Raw genomic sequence first — 20,226 nt, forward strand, 5'->3', positions numbered from 1 at the left:
GGCGAGCCGGCGGGGAGGGCTATTTAAAATAGTCGCGGCTCCCCCATTTCCGCCATTTTGGGGAAACTTTGCACACACGCACGCACACATATACACACGCGCGCGCACACGCGCGGCCCGGTTTGCTGCTTGCTTTTCCTCTGCGGGCTGTGCGGGCGCTGGGCGTGCGTGTGCGCGGGTGTGTGTGCGTGTGCAGCGGCGGGCACCCAAATGCGCGCTCGGGGGCCGCGCCCGCCCGCTGCGTGCGTGTCGCTCCCGGCCCCGCTGCGGTCGGGCCGGGGCGCGGGGACCGCGCGGGGCGGAGGTTATTGGTATTTATTCTTTTGCAGGAAGGGAGGGGAGAGGCGCCACTTTTCCCCCCCTTTTTCTTTCTTTCTTTCTTTCTTTTTTCCCCAGTCGCGGCGCTTCCTGCAGCCGGTGCAGCGCAGGGCGGGATCCGTCCCCAGCCGCCCGCGCGCGCGCGCGCACACGCGCACAGATCTGCACACACACGCGCACGGACACGCGTATGCACACGCACACACACAAACGCGCGCGCACCGACACATGCATGCACACACGCGCGAGCGCACACACATGCACACCTATGCACACATACGCATGTCCATATACACACACGCACGCACGCACATGTCCATATACCTATACACGCGCGCACACTTGTTGTGGGGGGCGCCGATGCGGGGCAGGGGGCGCGGGCTGCACGCGGCAGCGTGAGAGAAAAGTTGCGGCGCGGAAGCCCCCGGCCCGGGCGCGGCGCGGCTCCCCCCGCAGCCCCGTGCAGGGGGGGAGGGGGGTGTTCTTGCAGCCGGGGCCGCGGTAAACAACAAGCGGAGCCCGCGCCTCCTTGTGCAACTTCCTCCGCAGCGCGGCCGGGCCGGGCCGGGCCGGGCCGGGAGCTCCCCCGAGCGCTTCCCGCTGGGGGCCTGCAGTGCGAGCGGCTTTTGTCTCCCGCGGGTCGGCCGGGTCCGCACCCGCCGCTCCGGAAAGTTTCAAGTGCAGCAGCAAAAAATAATACTAATAATTGCAAAGCTCGGGCGCCAAAGCTGGCCGCGGGGGGACCCCTGGCGGCGGGTCGGTCCCCAGCCCCCCGCCGAGCCGGGAGTCCCCGGAGGAGCGGGGCCGTGCCCCGCGGGTCGCCCTGCAAAGCAGCGCGTTTGCAGTGCCCTGAGGCGCGGGGTGTCGGCGCTTCCTGCAAATCTGGGCCCTGAAGGTACCTGGCAGCCAGGAAGGCCCCGGTTCTTTCATCCCTTCGGAGGCTCGGCTGTTTTGGGTGGTGACTCGGGCCCGTTAGCAGCAGGTCGGACTAGGAAGTGAGTTTGATTCCTCCATTTGTCTCGTGCAGGGCAGTCCCGGTTTTGCCTTTCCCTCGGGCACCCTGGCCGCTTTGAGGGTTGTTCAGTCCTCGGTGCATAGCGGGGTTTATAAGGCAGCAACCAGTGCTTTAAGTGGGCAAGATTTTGAATCCACTTTTTGTTACAAACCTTGATTTTTCCCTCCCACCCCAATTTAATCCGGAAAAGCAGTAAAAGCATTTCTAAAGCAACTTTGAATGCAGTTGAGACCGATTCCTTAACACAGGAAAATGATCTGATTCCCAGAAGCTTGGCTGACTAGGTTAATATTAACTTCCACCCAAGAGAAAAGAGAGATGGAAGTCAGTAAGTCATCTTGTTTAAACCCTGACAGCTCGGGGTTATTGGCATTCTTGGCAGTGTATCTTCAACTGTGTTTGTACAGTCTGTTTTTTTTTTTAATGACTGGAGCAAGTGACTTGTTGATAGAACTGTCATGTCTTTGGGCTGGCTGTTTTACTTGTTATGAATTTTGGCTTAAACTTAATTTGCTTGCTTGTGGCATGTCACACCCATTAAGTCAAGGAACTCTTTTATCCAGAAGTGTGTTTTTAAAGGTCTCGAGACCTTTTCTCTGTATAAAAAGTGACTGCATGCTGAACATCTACTTTCTTCTGACTTGCTGAGTTTAATTGAACATCACCTGTTGTGTGTGCAGAGAGCAGGAGGTTTGCTGGTTGAGAGGATGACTTTCTTTTGTGGGTTAATCCATTTGCCCATCTCTACCATTCCTAATTAAGACAGAGGAGTGGTGTGCGGAGGGAAGATGGGCTCTGAGGATCAATGACTATATAATACAGTGATTTTGAAGACAGGAGTGATTGAACCTGTGAAGTAACTGTCTGAACACTTCAAAAGCTGGGGCTGCTGAAAACTATGTGGCAGAAGGAAAAGTTTATAAATTCAGTAATCAAGTCACTGTTAAGATCCAAGAGCTCGGGATTCATAATTAACCACTCAGTGGTAGATATGAAATGGTCACAGTGGGCAAAAGAGGAAAAGGAGTGATTAATCTGTTAGGGGGAATGGCCAGATGATTGTTTAGTGGAATTATCTATGGGGTGTTCATGTGTCCTAAGCATGAAGTTTTCATATAAGTAAGATAAAGTACAGTATCAGAACTTCAAAAACCACACTCCAGAGAGTTCAGTTTCATAGTTTCATAGTTTTCAGGGGCTGGAAGGGACCTTACAGATCATTGGGTCCAGCCTCCCTGCACTTGGGCAGGAAAGACAGCTGGGGTTAGATGACCCCAGCAAGGTGGGCATTGAGAGGCTTTTTTTTTGAAGATTGCTAGGGTGGGTGACCGTACCACCTCTGGGAGGGAACAAATAGAAATAGGCAGAAGTTTACTATAAAACTTGGCCATTTGGTGCAAAGAATTACGAAAAACTAATGAACAGGATTTAAAGCTATTTTACTTGGAGCTATGATTTGATCAGATTAAATTTCCCCTCAGGCAGGGCTTTGTAGACAATAACAGCACATGCTAGGTCAAGTAGTGCAAATGAAATATTTTGTGGTTGGGGCACAAGGTCTCAGTAAATGAAATAAGGGCCACCAGTGATAGACTTACATTGGTAGGATAACTTTGTACTGGGTAAGCTTTGTTACTATGGTGCTGTACTTATACTTTAAAAAAGTGTAGGAGACTAGTGTAGGCTGCATGACCACCTGCACGTTCTAGACTGTATTCACATACACCAGCTATGTGCCTGTGTACCCTGAGTGGGGTCCTCTGTTCTTTACCAGCTCTACAAACACATGTAAATAACTGATTTCTAATATTCTTGTTAGAAGATTTTCTAGCAGCAATGCAGCAGTTCAAGTGTAGGTGTACTAGCAAAAGCATCATACCCCTTTACTAGGCCTGGTGTGGATGTACCTCTACCAGAAAAAATTGGCTTTATTTTTTCTGACAGCCTGAGACCATCTGTGGGGAAAGAGTTTAAGAGAATATGCTGAGAAATAGGTACATATATATGGAGGTGCCCCTAGAGAATACAGCAAAGAGGAAAGAAGAAATATCTAAAATAAAATGAACAGAAAAAGAGCGGAAGAAATAGTATTTAAAAGTGTATCAACCTGAAATGTAGTCAGTTTAACGAGTTAACATTTTCTTATTTTTTCTTTGCCCTTTAGTCCCTTTGCTAGTGTTGATGGTTTAACCATCATAAATTCCTTTTTTTTAAATGGCTAATCTCCTTTGTTGCTCTACTAAAAAGCTTCATAAAAAGGGAAAAATAACAAAACTAAATGATTACAAAGTACTGTCAAATATGCAAACTGCAAGAAAGAAGTATTTTTTATTCTCTTCTGAATGCAGTAATTTACCATGGTGTTTGCAGCAATTTTAATTTAACAAGAGGTCTGATTTTTTCCTCCCTCCCAAGTTGACGGTGTTCCTTTAAGTCACAAAAAAAATGAAAGAAAATTCTTGAAGAGTGGGAAATATGAAATACATTCCAGTTTGTTGTAGTTTTACATTAGTCAGCACACAGGACAGCTGGGTCAAGTTCCGCTGTGCATTGGCTGGCCAGGGAAAGGCAAGGATACAATTCAGTATTGGGAGGAGGACTACAATGGAGAGAGGTCCCTCTTGATAGTGGGAATGTAGATGCTATTGCATGTGGCTTTGAGAACCTCATAGCGCAGATTTTTTAACTTTCCTCAGGATAGTGTATTATCTCCTGTCACTCTGACTTTGGGAACAGCAAGGTTTGACAACTGTCACTGTTATTTCAATGATGCCTGTCCCTTGAAATAAATAACATCCTTTGTCTATAGTCAACATTGCTGAGTATCCATGATGCCTTGGGTCCACTTGCTGGTTTAAAATCACATATACAACTTCCTTGTAAATTGCATGGGGTAATAGCTTAAATTATCAAAACTCAAGTAGATGCTAGGTACAGTTTTTAAATGTGGACTTTGAAGCACTCGCTGGCATTCTCCATTTATTATTGCTTTCTGACACATTTCGAACATAACCCTACAATGCTTGTAGGTTTAACTGACACATTCCTTCATATTTCTTTGCTTGAAATATTTAAATGGAGAATTTCCCAAATAATGGAGCTCTAATTTTTAATTCTATCATTCCTATTAAGTAACTGTTCTGTGAGTGTGCATTTCTTATTGTCTCAGTTGGTAAAGATGAATGTTTTTTTAAAGAAAGCAAACAGTCTTATTTCAGATACTTGTGTATTTTAATAATATATTAAATAGGTATAAAATAGAAAGTTTATATAAATAGGTTTAAGACGTAAAGCACTGCTTCAAACAGATTCTGCGATTTTTAATGGATATAACGTTTTTAGATGGCAAACTGAGATAGATACAGTAATTTCTCTAAGGCTAGAAACAGACATCATTCAATGTCGCATTTGCACATCCATAAACATTTTTATGGCAGCATAAGTGGTAAGCAAATAGAAGTCCCTACCCTTTGTTGCACCATATCAGAAGCAAATTAGTGATGCAACAAAAGGTAGTAATAAATTGTGCAGCTTTATTACAGCCAACACCTATTAACTCTGTGGTGGGAGAGTGTGGGCAGCCTGACCTGCCTGCAGTCTCTGGCTTGCCTCAGGCAGTTGCCCCAGAGCGCCTGCTTGGCTTTCTTCATTTACAGAGAGGCAGACTGTGGTATCTTGGGGCACCTCTCTGTAGGTGGGGAAGTCAGTGTTCCCCACTTATGAAGACCACTGGGGTGGTCTAGGTCAATGGTTCTCAACCTTTTCTGTACTAGGACCCATTTGTAAACATGGATGGCTAGTTCCAGCCCAGTAAATAGTTTAAGTAGGAAACAGCCCCCTGGCCCTGCCGAAGCCCCTCACTCCCAACCTGCTACCCTTTTCCCCCAACTCCCAGTGGGTGGATGTGTGGGGAATGGGGGGGCCTCAAGCATCCCTTTGCAAACTGGAACTCTGCCAGCCTGTGAGGGAGTAGCCATGGTTTCCCACGGTTTTCTCCTTTAAAGGAGAATCCATTTTTAAAGTTTATTGATCCATTTTTTAAGTTTGTTTGTGACCTTGTCGTATAGCCTGGCAACCCACTTTTGGGTTGCAACCCATGGGTTGAATAATGGTGTTGTAAGTAATCAGGGAAAGCCCAACTTACCCTGCTTACCCAGATGAGTCCCTGTAGATCCCAGAGGCAGGTCTGTGGATAAGTGGAGAAAGCCTGACTTTCCCCACTTATCCAGGTGGGTCTCTAGAGAGTCTGGGATGGGTCTGGGTAAGGAGGGAAAACTAGACTTTCCCTCCTTACCCAAACCCAGCTCTGGGAACTCCAGGAACCTGTCTGGGTAAGCGGGTAAAGCTGGGCTGGCACTCTTGGGGATTTTCTGGGGTTTGCAGGATCAGGCCCCCAAAGCCCCAGGAGAATGTATTGTCCTTTGTCCCACACAGTCAGTAGGCAAGACAAGGGGCAATTTGTTTTGCCCAGTGAAAGGAATCAACTGTGCCATGACATGTTGTGGCACAGCTGATCCGCTTCATTTGGCAAGGTCTATTTCTAGCCTAAGACCTATGAGCACACACTACTCAAGTAGAAGAGGGGTGGGTTCCCATTGACTTAATAGATTTCAGGGCCGGAAGGGACCTATTAGATCACTGAGTCTGACCCCCTGCCCTGGGCAGGAAAGTGTGCTGGGGTCAGATGATCTGTCACTTCAATAAACTTTGGCTCAGGCTTTTAAAACTGGCATACTTAGCTCTTGATTCTGTATCCTAACTTTTACATCACCCTGCTTTGGGCTTAAGTTGGATGCAGTACTGCAGCCAAAGTTTACCTAATCTTTGATTTCTTCGATAAAGTAATGGATAGGATTTGCAAAAGGAGTGTTGCATTATTCCAATAAAACAAATCACAGCTTTGAATGAGAAAATGAAAATGAAAATTAGATAAAGCCCACCATAGCCTTCAATATGCTATGTTTTAGGCGCAATATGTGATTTTATTCTTTGTTTTTCTTTTATTCATTCCTGTCATAATTTCTTTAATTGTCTGTTTCTTTTTCCTTTTACCATTTTGGGTAGAAGAAATAGTTTAGCCTTTTACCATTTTGGGTAGAGGAAATAGTTTAGACCTGCCAGTCTCAGATGTTTCATCCTCAGTGGGCATTTATATACATTAATTTGTCTGCGCCAATGTGCCGGAGATCCAGCGCATTGGAGGAGACTTGATTAATCAAGTCTGCTCTGCATGTGAACTGATGTGCCCTGCGCTGTGTCTCTGCATCATATGCATTTGTATAAATGGAGAAATGCATGTCAGTGCTGAGAAAATGGTGGCGGTGCACTTTTGAACTAAAATACTTTTAATGTGTCTTAGTTCAAAAGTACGCTGCTGCCATTTTCTCAGCGCTTCCATGCATTTCACCATTTATACATATGCATGCACCACAGCACCGGTGCTGCAGCACAAGCATGTGTACAAATACTGTTTATGTTCAGCCTCCAGAAATCTAGAGGCAGATATTTTGTGAAATGCAGCCATCTCTGGGAAATCTAATACTGGTTTCCTGGTGTTCTTTCACCATGCAAAGAGGACAGCCGTGAAGTCTGAAAGGAGAACCAGTGGGTAAAAGTACAAATTGTACCTATGAGGTTAGGTTCATTGTTTTTAAAAAAAGGAAAAACAATAATGAATGTTGGTTTTCACCCTGAACCTTATGTTTTGGTCCCTCCATTTTTTACTCTTGCCAAACTGCCAAGTCTACAAAATGTATTCATTATTGCTTTAGGCAGCAGTGGACTGATAGCGGTAATCAAATTAAAATGTATGTGGCTTGTTTGAGGAGAACAAACATTACCCTATAGACTTAAATGGTCAATATTCTCTTTACTTTTTTCTCTTTAAATACATGTCAAGGATAAATAGATTTAGGTTTTAGGTTTCCTTCTTCCCTAATTCATTCTCTTCAAATGACACTGTTACAGAGTGTTTTCAGTGCTGAGAGTACAACAAGTGGACTCTAAGGACACTGCTGTAACCACTGTCACCCTCTCACCTGAGGTGCTGTCTCTCTGGAGGAAACAAGCCGCTGCAATCCTTATGGCCTCTTTCCATTGTCATTTTTTCAGTGGGAGCAATTGGAACAACTTGCACTATAACAAATAAACCTATAGATTGGATTACTGCAATGTGCTTTAAGCAAAGGGATATTTTATGATTACTTGAAAGTTCAGCTCAGAGAGAAGCTTAGCTAAGGCATTCATGTAGAAGGCGAGGACATTAGCTTTCATCTTGTTTCCAGATACAATCCAAGTTAGTTAGGCATTTATGGGTTTTGGTCATGTTTTTCTGAGAGACTTCCTGTTCCTTTATGGTTGTCACATTTTAGATCCACTGAGTCTGTCTTGAATGATAAATCTGCATGTTGGAGATGGGATTCTTAGTGGGGCTTAGCCTTGGATTTCACTTTTTTCTTTAGGCAAACAACTCATATTTGTTGACCTTCAGATGAGGGATGTTGAAGGTGAGGGGGTCAAAGGACAGTCCCTGAAGGTCTGGGAATTTTTAGTTTATATTGAGATGGTGTTTGTTTACTGGTACTTAGAAAATAATTATATATGCACCTAGGGCATGTTTTTTACACCTTTTTATGTGGAATAATTGAAGTTAAGAAAAGCTTCTTAAAAATCATCCGTTTCATCTTGCCAATTCAGTTGTTCAAAAACGATGTAAGGTTTTGTCAAAAGGTCCTCTTTGGGGCCCCTTTCTCATCTTTGAGCCCCATCTATCACGTGGGTCTGATGAACGCACATGTTTTCTTCATGATACTGATTCATAGATTTCATAGATCTCATTCGGGCTGGAAGGGACCTCAGAATATCACTGGGTCCATCCGCCTGCCCCAGGTGCAGGAAGTCAGCTACGGTCAAACGATCCCAGCAAGATAATTCCTCACTGAGGTCCTGATTATGCCCACAGTCTCTTGCTGGTGGTGTGTTTTCAGTGAGACTGTTAATAAAGCAGTGCTTCCTAACAATTTCCAGCCCGAGGCACACTTACATTAATAAAATTTTTCCGCGGCACACCTGTTAAAGCATTCCCCATCCTCATACCTACTGTAGCTCATTGTAGCTCATTGTCACGGCAAAATTTTGCAGCACACCTGTTCATTTCTGACGGCACACTTTTGTGCTGTGGCACATTGGTTGAGAAACACTGTAATAAAGTAAGAGGGTAAAGGTGGCAGAATCAAATTCTAACAGCATTTTTGTTAGAAAATTGGAGGGAAACGTAGAAATGAAAAGGCTACAATCACAGTTGGGGACATAGAAGTGGAGACTTTAAATATCATAATGTCCAGTTCTAAGGGAAAGACAGATGTAAAATTTTGACCTAATTCAGTTGCTCAGACTGATTTTACAAATTAAAAAGCCCAAACTGAAATGGAATAGTTTTCCTATAGCAGAACTAGTTTAGTGTCTTGAAACATTGTTCTCTTGCAATTTTTTACTTAGAAACTTTCAGCAGAGCTGAATTAATTTCTGTTGTGTTCACACCTCTCTTCCATCTGCTTTCTGTTACTGGTGTAGTGAATAAATTTGCTTAGACTAACATTTATGGAAACATTAGATTTTTTAGGTGAATATTTGCAGGAAGTGGGTTTTGAACCTTTAAGCCAAGGTAACTTCTACAAGTAGTTTTCAAACAGTTGGGGAATGGAAACAGTACCTTATGACCTACATGCTCAAATACAAAACTGACTAATATTTTGATGCTCAAATATTGATCATTTTAACAAACCGTTTGCAAACATTCTGTAGGAAGAGTGTAGGTGAAATAGTGTCAAAAGGCAGGAAGTGAATTCTAGAGACTCTCAAAATGTTTATTTACCTCAAAAATATTTTATACAAATATGAGTATTAAATACACTTGAGGAAAAATTAAGTTGCTAATGGAATTGTTTGTAAACTAAAGGATAAGCTAACATGTCTGCTACAAATTATTAATTTTGCTGTTGTGCAGAGCACAGAAGTACTTAAATTGACTTTGTTTTCATGTGAAACAGACAAAATCAAGCACAGGCCCATACTGCTAATATTCTTAGGTTTGCAAGAGGAGGAAAAGTTAACAGCCTTTCTTGACAAATGGCTGCTAGCATTTTTTGCAGTTGAATGTAACTGATGACCCTTTTGTGATTGTAAGGGCAGTGGATTACAATGAGGGAACAGTGACAAGTGGTGTATAACTGTTATTGCTTGTGTTACTGATTTGAGAGAAACTCCTCCAGCAGGAAAGGGCATTGAAATCCATTATTTATAAAGGTAAACAGATCTTTTGTCTTCTGGCTCCACTACAGTGAAGTAAAAAGAGATCTAGTAAAATTAAGTCCAGTAAGACAGGAATCCACTCTGTACGAGCAATGTATATAATTGAAATAAATATATTTGTATAAAATATTTTGTGAATCTTCACATCCATAAATATTTGATTTTTTTTCCCTGAGTCATCCAGCAAAACTATGCCAATTTCAAGCAAGAGGTTTAATTTGGAGTTGGATAAGGAACCTGCCTAAACATATTACTAGATATTAAGAACAAGCTAGTTCTCTTAATCAGTTCTTAACATACTTATTAAAGACTGTGTTTGTGTTTTGCTTTCCCAAAAAATGATACTTTTTCCCGTGAGAGCTTATTTACAATTCAAATTTTCTGATAACCCTCCAGTTCAGCCTCAATAAGGAATGGTGGATAGACTTCTGGTATTACTTTTAAAAGGATTCCAAAAGATTTTCTCCTTGTGTTTCATGATGTTAACTCATGTTTAAAGCACATTGGAAAAGCAGGGTTTGGGCAATGCAGGTGTGAGTGCAGGGCAGTTTGATATTAATTATGAAGAGTATGCTTGAAAAAATGTCCGTGAATTTGAACATCAAATTGTTGTTAGCATTTTCATATTTCCAATTTATTTTCCAGTGCATGCATCATGAATGAATCTGCCTCAAGTGGAAGTGGCCAAGAGTTTGATGTATTTAGTGTTATGGACTGGAAGGATGGCATAGGTACTTTGCCAGGAAGTGATCTGAAGGTAAGATAAGAAATTTATATTTTGAATAAATGTAATAAAATGTTATTTTGATAAGTGCAGAGGGAAAAGGGAATACATGTAACTCACTGGTCAGTATGTGTAGTAGAGGTCTCTGTGCTTCATCTGTGGAAGATATGAGTCCTTACAACTGTGAATTATAAGTCTGGTTCTTCAGGTTAAGGAAAAAGAACATGCTTTTAGCTATGAAAGGTCTTGATTCCATTATAATGTTTACCGACATGGCAGCTACCATATACACATACAGAATTAGCACTAATACATTTTAAATCAAAGATCAAATCAGAAGCTTAGACTGAACAGTGTGCTCAGTGTAATATTGTCAATTTTCAGTCTTTTCAGTTTAAGTAACAAAAAGGTAATGCTGTAACTTGTCATTTTTGTGGTCATATAGTATCTTTTTTTGAATTGTTTTTCCGTGTCTCATTGTGTGAAAGACCTGCATAAAAGTTGGGTGGGTGGTTAGTAACTAGCAGTGGGCGTGTCTACACGTGCAGATGACTGCACAGTCATTTAGTACTTGTTTAAGCAAGAATACCAAATATCCCTCTATCATAATAAACTAACTCTACTTTGAAAGGAAATAATACACAAGTGTTACTCATATTTTTTAAATGTTCCAACGCTTAGGGCTATTCGTTTTATACACACTGGGCACATCTACATGAGATGTTACATCGCTACAGCGATGCCATGAAGGTGGGCACAAGCCATGACGCTGCTAAAACTAGCCAAGTGGCATCATAACTGCAGTAATGCCAGTTACTGTGCAGTCATTTAGTACTTTAGTGCTTAAGCAAGTACTGAATGACTGCGCGGTTCCGACACTGCTTGGCTATTTTTAGCAGTTGTTGGACAGTAGCAATGAGCTACTGTGCAGTAGCTCGTTGCTACTGCGCAGTAGTGTTGGCATCATGGTTCATGCCTGATGACACTACATTGCCATAGTAATGAGCTATGGTGACATGCCCAGTGTGTATAAAGCGTATAGTCCTGAAGGTTGGAACATTTAAAAAGTCTGAGTAGGATTTGTATATTATTTCCTTTCAGAGTAGAAGCCACTGTTATAGTTTATTATGATAATTGGGATATTTACTATTTAAATATTTTTGAAAATAAAAATATTTGTCAAAGATCACCTATATATTTATGATTTTTTTTTCTGTCAAAACTGTTATTTAAGCTTTTGGGACTGCTTGTTGAATGACTTCAGTTGTGTTAACCAAAGATATGCTATCTGAGGCCATCGTTTACATAGTTTTTACTGGTAAAAGTAGAGTTTTTCACATACAGTATTTCTATTTTGATGGGCATTGATAAGGTGTTTTAGAGTTCATTTGGGGTCTCAGGAAGCCATTCATTGATGTCCATGGGTTGAAGAACTTTATCTTTGGGTGCCTCATCAAGGTTGGGGTGTTCTGCTGTTGAAGTGAAGTGCTCTAAAAGCAGCCAGTAGGTAAATTCAGGATAAATAAGTTATAACGCAGAATCCATTAGACTGATGTTTTATAAGTCAGTGTTACAAACTGAGCTGATATATTCAGTTCCAGTCACCTTATCTCAAAAGATATAGAGCAGAAACAGAGAGAGAGGGAACAGCTGCTGGGCAACAATATATAGAGACATGGAAAACTTGCATATAAAGAGAGTAGTTCAGGAAAGCACTTAAATATTTCCTTATTCAGGTAAGCATTTGCTTAAATGTGTGCTTAAGTCCAATAATTGGTCTAAAGTATAAGCTTTTGATGACTGTTATGTTTTCCTGAATGTAGGAGAGAGATAAATAATTGTCACAAGAAAGATTTATTAAAATAAATAACAGAGAAGGTAGATCATGCCATTCTATCCACATTGTCTTGTAGTACAAGAACAAATGGATATTTAGTAAAACTGAAAGACAGCAAATGTGACACACAGTACATTTTCACACAATGCACAGTTAGCCTATGGAACTCATTGTTTACTGAAGCCGAGAGTAGCATTGAAAGAAAGACTGTATGTGTATGCCTGACAAAAACATTTAGAGTTGTTAGAGTAAAAGTTTAAAAAACAAAAAGGTTTTGAAAAGATTATAAACGCTCACTTTCAGGCTGTAAGCCAGCTTCTAAATAAAGATGGTTAAGAACGTAAACTATCCCTGATAATCTTTAATGCACGTTTGGAAAGGATCATTACAAAATGTAAATAGCCTGCCCCAATGTTTTGCACTTGATGATTTGGGTAGACAGAAATAATGGTACAAAAGATGATTGTAGGCTTTAAGAACGCTTTAAGTAGAATGTGTTTAGGATAAATGAAGATAAAACCAAATATGGGTTTAAAAACTGATAGAAAGATATTGGGCAAGCTTACCTATCCAACACTAAACAAAGATATCACTAGTTTATAGCATTGGTTGCCAGTAGTTGTTTCATGAGAGAGAAAATGAACTCTTGCTCAGTTGACAAAGACCAAACTTCAGATTTACGAAATGGTTATAAAACCTGTTTTACAAGCCTGCGATCTGAATATGTACTAAAGGAAGAAAGACAGCTAAATACTTTTGAAAATGAAGTACAGAGACATTGTTGGGTTTGAAGAATGATGGGTAGAGCTGAATGAAGATCTAATAAAAAAGTATTTGAAGAACTAAGTTACAGTATATGTAGTGAAATTCTATAAACTTAACTAGTAATGGCATGAGATTAGGATGCTAGAAGACAGACCAGATAGGCATGGCTTGGTCAGTCACTGACCTTGTGGTTAACCAAGGAACAGATGAAGAGGCAACAGCAAGATTTAAGAGCTCTTAAGAATTACAACAGTGGGGAAAATATGCCCAGAACAGAAAGTGATCGAGCAAATGATATAAGGAGTTCTGAGTTACTCTGGAAAGCAAGTTCTGCATCCTTTACTATCAGATTAATACTGCACTAATTGAGAAACTTCTAGAGTATCTATTTTCCCTTTATGTGTACCGTCTTAGAAGAATATAGTTGTAGAGAAAGCTTACCTTTCTAATGAAAATAGAAAATCCAAATGGAAAAAAAAGATTTAAGACCTTCCATTCTTGACATGCTTCATATGACTGTTAATAAATGTGAAACTGGGAATTGAAAGGAATGTTATTTTGGACACTTTTACTCAGCTTTGGTCTAAGAAGAGGGTTACTTATTAGGCAGTGTTTAATTGATGTGGTCTGAACTTACTGTATTTATTTGAATCCAAGATGAGATCCCCACCCCCTTCAACATAGGGAAATAAAAAGCCTCATCTTGCATTCAAGTACCAACCTGGGGAAGGCAGCAGCTGCAGCTCTGGCCCCAAGTCTGGGGCTTGGGCTGGAAATGGGCCTGGAGCTGTGTTTGGCCGCTGCCGGAGCTGGGTTGAGGGTTGTAGCTAGCACTGCTGCTGCTTTTTGGCTGGGGCTAGGGTGGCTCAAGGTGGCTTGTGTAGTGGGGGAAGGCTGGGCAGTGTAGGGGAGACTGTGAAGGGAGCATGGTATGGGGGAGGGGAGGAGTGTGTGTGGGAGTATGGGAGAAATTGCGTGGTGTAAGGCATGAGGGAGTGTTGGGGAGATCACACAGTGTCAGGGAGTTGCTATCGCTTTGGCTTTGGGTTTGGGTTTGGCTTCAGCTTTGGCTGTGGCACTAGCTTGGGCGCTGCAGCTACAGCATCCTGGCCAAGCCCAGGCCTGGGGCAGGCACTGGAGATCAAGTTGTAGGGTAGGGGGTGGGGGGAGAGGTGGAAGGGAGGCAGACACCAGGAGGTGGGAAGTGGTGAAGGGTAGGCGGGGGGACAAGGGATTGGGATTAGGCTGCTTGCCTCCCCTTTACTTGTCCTCTGCCACTGCTTTCCCCACTGCTGCAGTGGGTGGGACTAATTTAATATGACTCTTCAATAATTAGATCCTTTACACGGAACATTTATACTTTAAAATTTATAATTTTCCATGTAAACAGCCTAATTACTGGGGGGGGGTCTTCTAAAATTTGGGGTGGGGGTTTTCTTAAAGTTGAAGCTATCTTCGATTTGGGTAAATATATAAAAATGTCCTTGCCCTGTTACAGTTTATAACACACAGCAGTCATTTAGAGTACATTTCCATTTCTTCATAAAGTGTTTTATTTGTTTTGTTCCAGTAGGATATTAACCATTAATAGATATTATCATAGAAAGAAGAAAAATGTTATGTCATTTTTCATTTTGAAAAGTACACACAAACCTAGAGTTATATTCTTTACTGATTACTAATAGGCACTACTGTAATAAATAATAAACAATAGTCAAAGTATTCACAGCAAACGGGCTTTTTTGAATTTAGCCCTTTTTCTGTTAGCTTTTTTGTGGGTGTGAACAGATGGTATCTTTCACAAATTCAGAATTATTCAGATGTTTTGTTTTGAGTGCATTTCAAGTGATGGATTACTCATAAAATGTCCGAGCGCTGTTTTGAAAATTGAGTGTTGAACCTTATCTATTTTAGCTTTGGTTTTCATCATCTAGGTCACATCACATTTGTTTGTCTACCCTGAGATGATTCAGTTTATATTATTTTTTTATTATTTTAAAAGAAATCTCTTCCTTACTCTTTTTTTTTCTTTTTACTGTATCCATAACTTGCTTCATCAGTAGATGTTCAGGCAAGAGTAGCTGACACAAATGTGTTTTCTAGGAGGAGAATGCAGATTGTCACATAAATAACTGTGTTTACATGAATACAAGCTTCTCTGTGAACAAAAATGTTGATTTGTTTGTTCATGATAATATAAGAAAAAAGTGTTTGGAGTATACAATCAAATTAAAATGTGATTTAGAATTTCTGAAATGTTTGCCAAATACCTTTTCTTAATTTTTGCCTGCTGCTCATTATGAATATTTTCTTGTGGCACACAATGTAATATAGAGATTTCTGAAACTACCAACAGGAATATCATTTTGTTAATATGTAGTTAAAACATTGTCTTTTGATTAAAATAAGGGGCGGGAGTCAGGTGTTATGGCTTCTGTTTTCAGTTGTGCCACTGACTTCTTTTCTGTGTGTCAATTTCTACATCTGTAAAAGAGCAAGAGTGCAGTTTTTAATCAAGTTTAATTTTTTGAGACGTTTAATCTAAGTTTATTAAACTCGAGATATTTGGATGGAAAATACTACGGATTTAGTATGGTCTAAGGGTTACACTGTGGAATGTTAAGCAGTGTTAATGTTACAATATACTGTGAGCATTGTCACGTTAAGGGTTAATACTGTTTCTTGCCTGCACAGCTTTGACTTGCTACTAGAGGGCTGTTGAGTAGGGGTGTGGCTAGGATCCAGGACCCCTAGGCTCTTTTCCTGCTCTGGGTGTCATAGTAGACTGAAAGCTGTTCATCCTGGGATACTGGAAGACTGCAGATTGCTCATTTTATCTCTTTGGAGCAGAAGTTACCATAACTCAAACTAGGTAACATGGCCCAGAGTTAACGCTTGCCTGAAGTGGCCTAACTTTGAGACACTCAGAGGGTACTTAGAATAAGTTAATTAGCTTTAACCTGCAGATGCTTGCATTTTAAGAACCTTTAGTATGGTGTATCTGTAATGTATAACTTCACTGTAAGTGTAATCTGTGACTTCACTCTGATACATTTACAGGCTTTAGCACTCCTCCGTGTGGTAGAAAAAGTAGTGTGCACATCTGAAACACTTCTCTGCTTTCTACTTGCTCTGCAAGGTCAAAGAGCTGATAACTTCTGAGGAGAAGAGCATGTGTAAATGTGAAGTACCCTGCTTTTTTTAAATCACTTCATCCTGAATGCTTGCAGAAACACCATCACATCAAGATTTAAGTGTTTTCATTACATTTGAAAGCTGTAATAATTTAAAATTGCTTCCAAATGCAGTGACTGAAAATTTATTGAGTACTTTAAGTTTGTTGGTTAATTGGTGCTTTCGAAGTGAACAGGAATATACCACATCAGGATTGTTCAACACTGAAGCCCCTGGGGGCCAGATGCCCTGAGGAATTCACCAGTGGAAGCTGCATGCTGTGTCAGCTCCACCAGATGAGGCACAGGCCACCAGACTACGCACTGCACAGATACTCTTCCCACCCCCTCGCTGTACCACATGCCCACACAGACACCTCCTGCACTGCTGCACCAGGCAACCCCCACTACTCCACTTAGTGCTTCCCCATTGCTATACTCTGTGCCCAGACAAGTGCTGTCTCCTTCCCATCATTGCATTTCTCCCCCTTCCTCCTTCCCCATTGCTGCACTGCACAGGCACAATTCCCCACTGTCTCACCCCCTGGAGCAGGGGCAAGAAGCAGCAGCTAGAGGAAGGAGGGGGAACTATGGAGAGCAGTGGCTAGGCAAGAGCCCAGGGGACACAACTTAAGCCCATAGGCTACCAGTTAAACAGCACTGTGCTACATGAATACAATTTGAGGTTGCTATATACAGTTTACTTAAACTGTAAAAAAATGGTATAAGTAAACAGGGTGGCTAAAAAATGCTGAAATTAAACAAGGCTGGGCAGTTAGTGCTTTAAAACAAACATGACTATGAGTGTGGTTGGGTAAAGTAGTGTGTTTTGGGATATTTCTAGCCAAGTTGCAAATGAAATAGCTTTCAGTGTAGGTATGTACAGCCAAAGTGTGGCCTGTTTTCATGGGGGACCCCCCCCACTTTTAATCAACACAGGAGCCATTTCTTACCATTGCACAGCCAGGTTGGTGTCATCTGCATATTTGCAAAGTGTCCACTCAGTCACATCCTCCAAGGCATTAATGAAGTTACTAAATGATACTTGACCCAGGATAGACCCCAGGGAAGCCCGCTCAATACTTCCTTCCAGTTAGACATTGAGCCATTGATGACTGCTCTTTGATCACAACAATCTAATCAGTTATATACCCGTCTTATAGTACTTCAGGCTAGACTGAATTTTCTTAGCTTACTAATAACAATAGATCAGGTTTGTGTAGTAAGTAGAACTCTTCCTACCTCGTTTCCTATAGACATCAGAACACACATAGAAAACAAGGCAGAGGGCTGCAGGTTTTGTGGTTAATGCAGGTGAATCCCACACAGGAAAGTTAAGACTTACCCCTGCTTCTACCACAGTCTTCCTATGCAATGTTGAACAAGTCAATTGAATGAACTTTTGGCAGATGGCCACTGGTTTTGTGTTCCTCATTTTCTGGATCCCAACTTGAGAGACATATCATTGAGTATACAGAAATGTTGAGCATTTGCCATTCCTAACTCCAGCCAAGAGGAACTTTCGATGCCCAGTGCTTCAGGCATTCATGTAGTCCATTCTGGATAAATGAGACCAGACTCGGAGATCAGGGGGGCAAGTTCTAGTTTTTGCTCTGCCACTGACTTACTATGTGGCTTTAGGCAAATAACTTTGTCTCCAGTTTCCCCATGGTAAAATGGAGATATTAATGCTGGCTGAGCTTTCAGCAAAGGTAAATGTATTAATGACTGTGAATCCTCTACATTGGGGTTAACAAACCATGCTCCTTGGGCCAGATCCAGCCCAGGAAGAGGTTGGATCTGGCCTGGGGCAGCAGAAGATTTTGTGGCAAGGAACTGTGGTGAGCCACCACAGCACTGTCTTTAGCATCCCTCCCTGGTGCTGTCTGCCTGCACCTGTCCTCACTGTAGAAGGGCTCAATATCTGCAGTGAAGGAAGTGCTGGCAGCTTTGAGCTTTCTTCGGAAGGATGGAGATTTGCAGCCTGCAATAGGGAACCAGGTCCCAAGCTGTAGCTTGGGGCAGCAATATGTTGTTTCCTGTTTCTGTATATGTTATGGTGGTTATTGAGCACTACAGGAAAGAAACAGTAAGGAACTATGTCTAGGTGACAGTGGGAGAAGGGTGAGTATTAACTAGTGGAAGGTAAGCCCAAGTAGGACTGAGGTAATGAAGATGAGATGGGAGGAAGGTAATATGAGTGTCTTTGAGGGAATGTATGGGCATGCATCTGATGTTAAAAAACAAAGCTTGTAACCTTGGGGTGATCCTATGCTTTTAGCTTCTGTTGGATAGTTACATTGCCACAATAATTCTCTCAAGTTTTTATCAGCTGTGTCTGATTAGGTGGCTGCAGCCCTCCCTTTTGAATGTATGGTGTTATCCAAGTCTTTGTGACCTCGGCATTAATCTTTTTCAGCACACATGGGACATATTAAAATCATTCAGCTACTGAAACTAGTGCAAAAAGAAATAATTTGTTAATTGAGATGGCATCTCTAAGAAAAGAATGCCAGCTGTAAGGGGATCTAGATTGGCTGTTGTTGGTCTCTTAGTGTTGGCTCTAACTTATAGAGTCCTAACTTGGGTTGGGCCTAGTTGAGGTTATCTCTCTGTCTCTTCTTTTCCTAATTGCCAGGGTGGTAGTCAGCTGGATTGTATGCTGAGGCTGGATTCTTCTATTCTAAAGGCAAGGAAGTGGTTAGAAGAATCTTCAGGGACCTTGGATAGCCATGAAGTGTTGTTTTAATGCTCCTTGAGTTACATTTATAAATTGTTGGAGTACCTAAAAAATTGTATAAGCATCCTTTTTTGTTGCTTAATAGAAATAAGTAAAAAAAACATGCATTGCAGGCTTTGGATTGTATAGATCAGGTAAAGCAGGGCCTGGTAATTGAAGGATGAATTAAAAAACACAGAGAGCTGCCTTGTTTTCTGTGCAGACTGGCCTTTGTACTAAACAAGGCTGGGGTCCTATGAAAAAATACTTTGTGATCACATTGCAATGATGATGTGACTGGTGATGCATGTGCACAAATAGACAGAATTAAAGTTGTATGGACAAATTCCGGTACATTTTTTTAATCTAAATTCCATTAAAAGAGTTATATGAGCATATATGTACATATGTAGGTGGGGGCTTGTGATGTGAGTAGATTGCTGTTTCATAGTAAAGGGGAGGGTAGCTACACTATGCTCCCAGCTGGGGCACTGTGTTAAGCATGTGGGTAATTCAACTACAATTAATTGTAATATTCATCTGGTTGAAATAAAGCATGAACCCTAAGTATAGTTTTCTGAGCCACATTCACAGTGTCTTAAGTGTCCCCTGAGCCACATGGCACAGGGGACACAACGGTGGGAGTCTACCACAGACCTCCCACCCAAAGTCAAGAAATTGACCAGGAGTTTGCCCAGGAACTGGCTGAGGCTGTATGCTCCAGGACCATGGTTGTCATGGGTGACTTCAACTACGCAGACATCTCGTGGGAGGATCAATCAGTAAAATCCAAGCAGTCACAAAGCTTCCTATCACGTGGGGATGACCTCTACCTGACCCAAGAAGTCTATGGGCCAATGAGAGGTAAAGTGCTGCTTGACCTGGTACTGGCTACTGGGGGATGACCTAATCGGCAGCCTAGGGATTAATGGGAAGCTGGGTGACAGCAACCATGAGCTGATCACCTTCAACATCTGCCGTAAACCTGGCAAGTCAGTCAGCAACATTGAAGTCCTTCACTTCAGGAAAGCTGACTTTGACAAGCTCAGGAGGCTTGTCAATGAGGCCCTAAGGGACCACAACCCCAGGGGGAGGGGAGAATAGGAAGAGTGGTTGCTCCTCAGGGAAGCGATCCTCAATGCACAAGCTAATTCTATTCCATGTCGGAGGAAAGGCAGCAAGAGGAAGGTAATCCCAACGAGGATCAAAGGGAGCAGGAGAGCACACAAGCCTCTGTGGCTCACCAAAAGAATCCGGGAATGTCTCCTTGCTAAAAAGGAGGCTTATACCCAGTGGAAAGAAGGGGTCATCACCAGGGAGGGCTATTCTGTAGTTGCTCGGGGATGTAGGGGGGGCAGTTAGGAA

General features: G+C 41.9%; 2 protein-coding genes across 5 annotated transcripts in view; one reads left to right on the plus strand and one right to left on the minus strand.

The window, feature by feature from the left end:
- Positions 1–1,299, minus strand: part of TMEM244 (transmembrane protein 244) — a 74,432-nt gene extending 73,133 nt beyond the window's left edge. The window contains exon 1 of one of the 2 annotated variants that reach the window (XM_019538026.1): positions 1,218–1,299. In XM_019538026.1, the coding sequence (XP_019393571.1) occupies positions 1,218–1,248 (31 nt within the window). In that variant the 5' untranslated portion in view covers positions 1,249–1,299. The remainder of the gene's footprint in view (positions 1–1,217) is intronic. The other variant, XM_019538025.1, reaches the window with a different exon arrangement.
- Positions 1–20,226, plus strand: part of L3MBTL3 (l(3)mbt-like 3 (Drosophila)) — a 162,120-nt gene that overhangs the window by 826 nt on the left and 141,068 nt on the right. For 2 of the 3 annotated variants that reach the window (XM_019538023.1, XM_019538022.1), the window contains exon 2: positions 10,289–10,400. In XM_019538023.1, coding sequence (XP_019393568.1) covers positions 10,289–10,400 — 112 coding nt within the window. Of the gene's footprint in view, positions 1–1,176; positions 1,314–10,288; positions 10,401–20,226 lie in introns of those variants that run through there. The other variant, XM_019538024.1, reaches the window with a different exon arrangement.

Source organism: Crocodylus porosus, unplaced genomic scaffold, assembly GCF_001723895.1.
Source record: "Crocodylus porosus isolate Cpor-Errol unplaced genomic scaffold, CroPor_comp1, whole genome shotgun sequence".
Classification (NCBI taxonomy): Eukaryota; Metazoa; Chordata; order Crocodylia; family Crocodylidae; genus Crocodylus; species Crocodylus porosus.